This window comes from Palaemon carinicauda, chromosome 14 (assembly GCF_036898095.1).
Source record: "Palaemon carinicauda isolate YSFRI2023 chromosome 14, ASM3689809v2, whole genome shotgun sequence".
Classification (NCBI taxonomy): Eukaryota; Metazoa; Arthropoda; class Malacostraca; order Decapoda; family Palaemonidae; genus Palaemon; species Palaemon carinicauda.
In genome coordinates this window covers 29,075,901-29,077,688 of record NC_090738.1, presented here as the reverse complement: position 1 = coordinate 29,077,688, position 1,788 = coordinate 29,075,901, and the positions used below count along the sequence as shown (strand labels likewise).

At 36.1% G+C, this 1,788-nt stretch overlaps 1 protein-coding gene across 1 annotated transcript in view; it reads right to left on the bottom strand.

The window, feature by feature from the left end:
* Positions 1 to 1,390, bottom strand: part of LOC137652712 (uncharacterized) — a 12,102-nt gene extending 10,712 nt beyond the window's left edge. The window contains exon 1 of the mRNA XM_068386115.1: positions 1,261 to 1,390. Within this exon, the coding sequence (XP_068242216.1) occupies positions 1,261 to 1,390 (130 nt within the window). The remainder of the gene's footprint in view (positions 1 to 1,260) is intronic.
* Positions 1,391 to 1,788: the final 398 nt, after the last annotated feature.

Genomic DNA, 1,788 nt, shown 5'->3' with positions numbered 1-1,788 from the left:
TGTAGTTTATATATGAAATAACTATTTTAATGCTGTTAGTGTTATCAAAATCTTTTATATCAATTGTTCATTACTTCTCTTGTAGTTTATTTCTTTATTTCCCATCCTCACCAGGCTAGTCTTCCCTATTGGAGTCCTTGGCCTTATAGCATCCTGCTTTTTCAATTAGGGTTGTACCTTAGCTAATAATAATAATAATAATAATAATAATAATAATAATAATAATAATAATAATAATAAAAGTGGGATGGATATATGGGGGTGTGTCTGTTGATGGGCCAAAAATTAAGGTTAAATTGGGTAATGAATTGTAATTAATTAAACTCATGGAATTTTTCTTCCAATTGTCGGTCATCTGTGTTATTGCAAAATGTATGTAGCCTATATCTATAACATATTTTTCTACCATTAAAAAAAAAAAAAATAATTTGATGTCTCAAGTACGAATTCAATCTTGTTGATCACACAAACATAATCTTAATTTTGTACTATGTCAGTATCAAACTGCTTTCAAAAAGGTTTTTTAACACTAGAATAGAACTACTAGCTTTTTTATTTGGAATCTTATGTCAGCTGTATAGTGTATCCCCAAAAAATTGTAATAATTATTACAATGGTATTAGAAATTAACTAGAGAATGTAAATTATTTTAATTAATTACTTTTCAGTTATGAAATGTATTGCATTGTTATAGATATCTTCTACGGTTCTATGTTATCAAAAACACTTCTGAATTTGTTACTATAAACACACTGATATTATCTACCTATCCTTCTTGTTTTTGGTAATATTCTCTCCTTCTCTCTCTCTCTCTCTCTCTCTCTCTCTCTCTCTCACGAAGGTAATTTGGATATAGACGGAGGATAGACTGTTTGAACTTATTTGACCTTTAAACTCGACGACTGATAGACGGAGGATAGACTATTTGAACTTATTTGACCTTCAAACTCGACGACTAAGGGGTCAGTTAATAGAGGCATTCAAAATTATTAAAGGAATAACAAATGTAGATTACAACAACATATTCACGGATACAAACTGGAATTGAAAAGATACAACACCACTCAATGTGGCATTTTCTTCTTTACATTTATCTTCACATCACTATAACTATTATCCCTCTTTTCTTCTCCGCTCCTCTTTCAATACCACACTTACTAGAGCCACACTTCCTTCTCATATTCCTCCTTTTAAAACTACTACTATTACCATTACTATTCCCCATCCGCTTCCTCACTACCTCCTACTTTTCCCCTTTACCATCCTCCTCCTCCTCCTCCTCCTTCTCCTCCCCAAAACCCCAAGAGCAGTGACACAGACCCCTATTGGCCGACGCCTCAGAAGATAACAATATAGTAAAACAGGAATGAGGGCGGGTGTAAAGCGGCATCTCAGCCATTCCTCTTGTTTATCGTCCCTAAAGAGGCGGACTGGGAATGGGATACTACTGGAAGCTCTCCAGGGCTCTGCTAGTATTATGTTGCCAGGGCGATAGGAAAGGCTTTGTGGGGAAGGAAGGCTCTAAGGCGGAAAGGCTGTTTGGGGTTGAAGAGGACTTGCAGTGTTGTGGGCGGGTAGGTGGGTGGGTGGGTGTGATAGTAGTGGGACGCAAGAGGGTCTTCGATAGAGCCTTTTGCTTTCCTGAAGGCGTTGGGGGAGAAGTGAACGGATCGTGCATGCCATCCTGTAAATTGCTGAATGTTACTGTTCTTAAAGTGTTTTACTTTAATTGTTCATTTCTTCTGTTAATTTATTCCTTTCCTTTCCTCTCTTGGTTATTTTTCCATG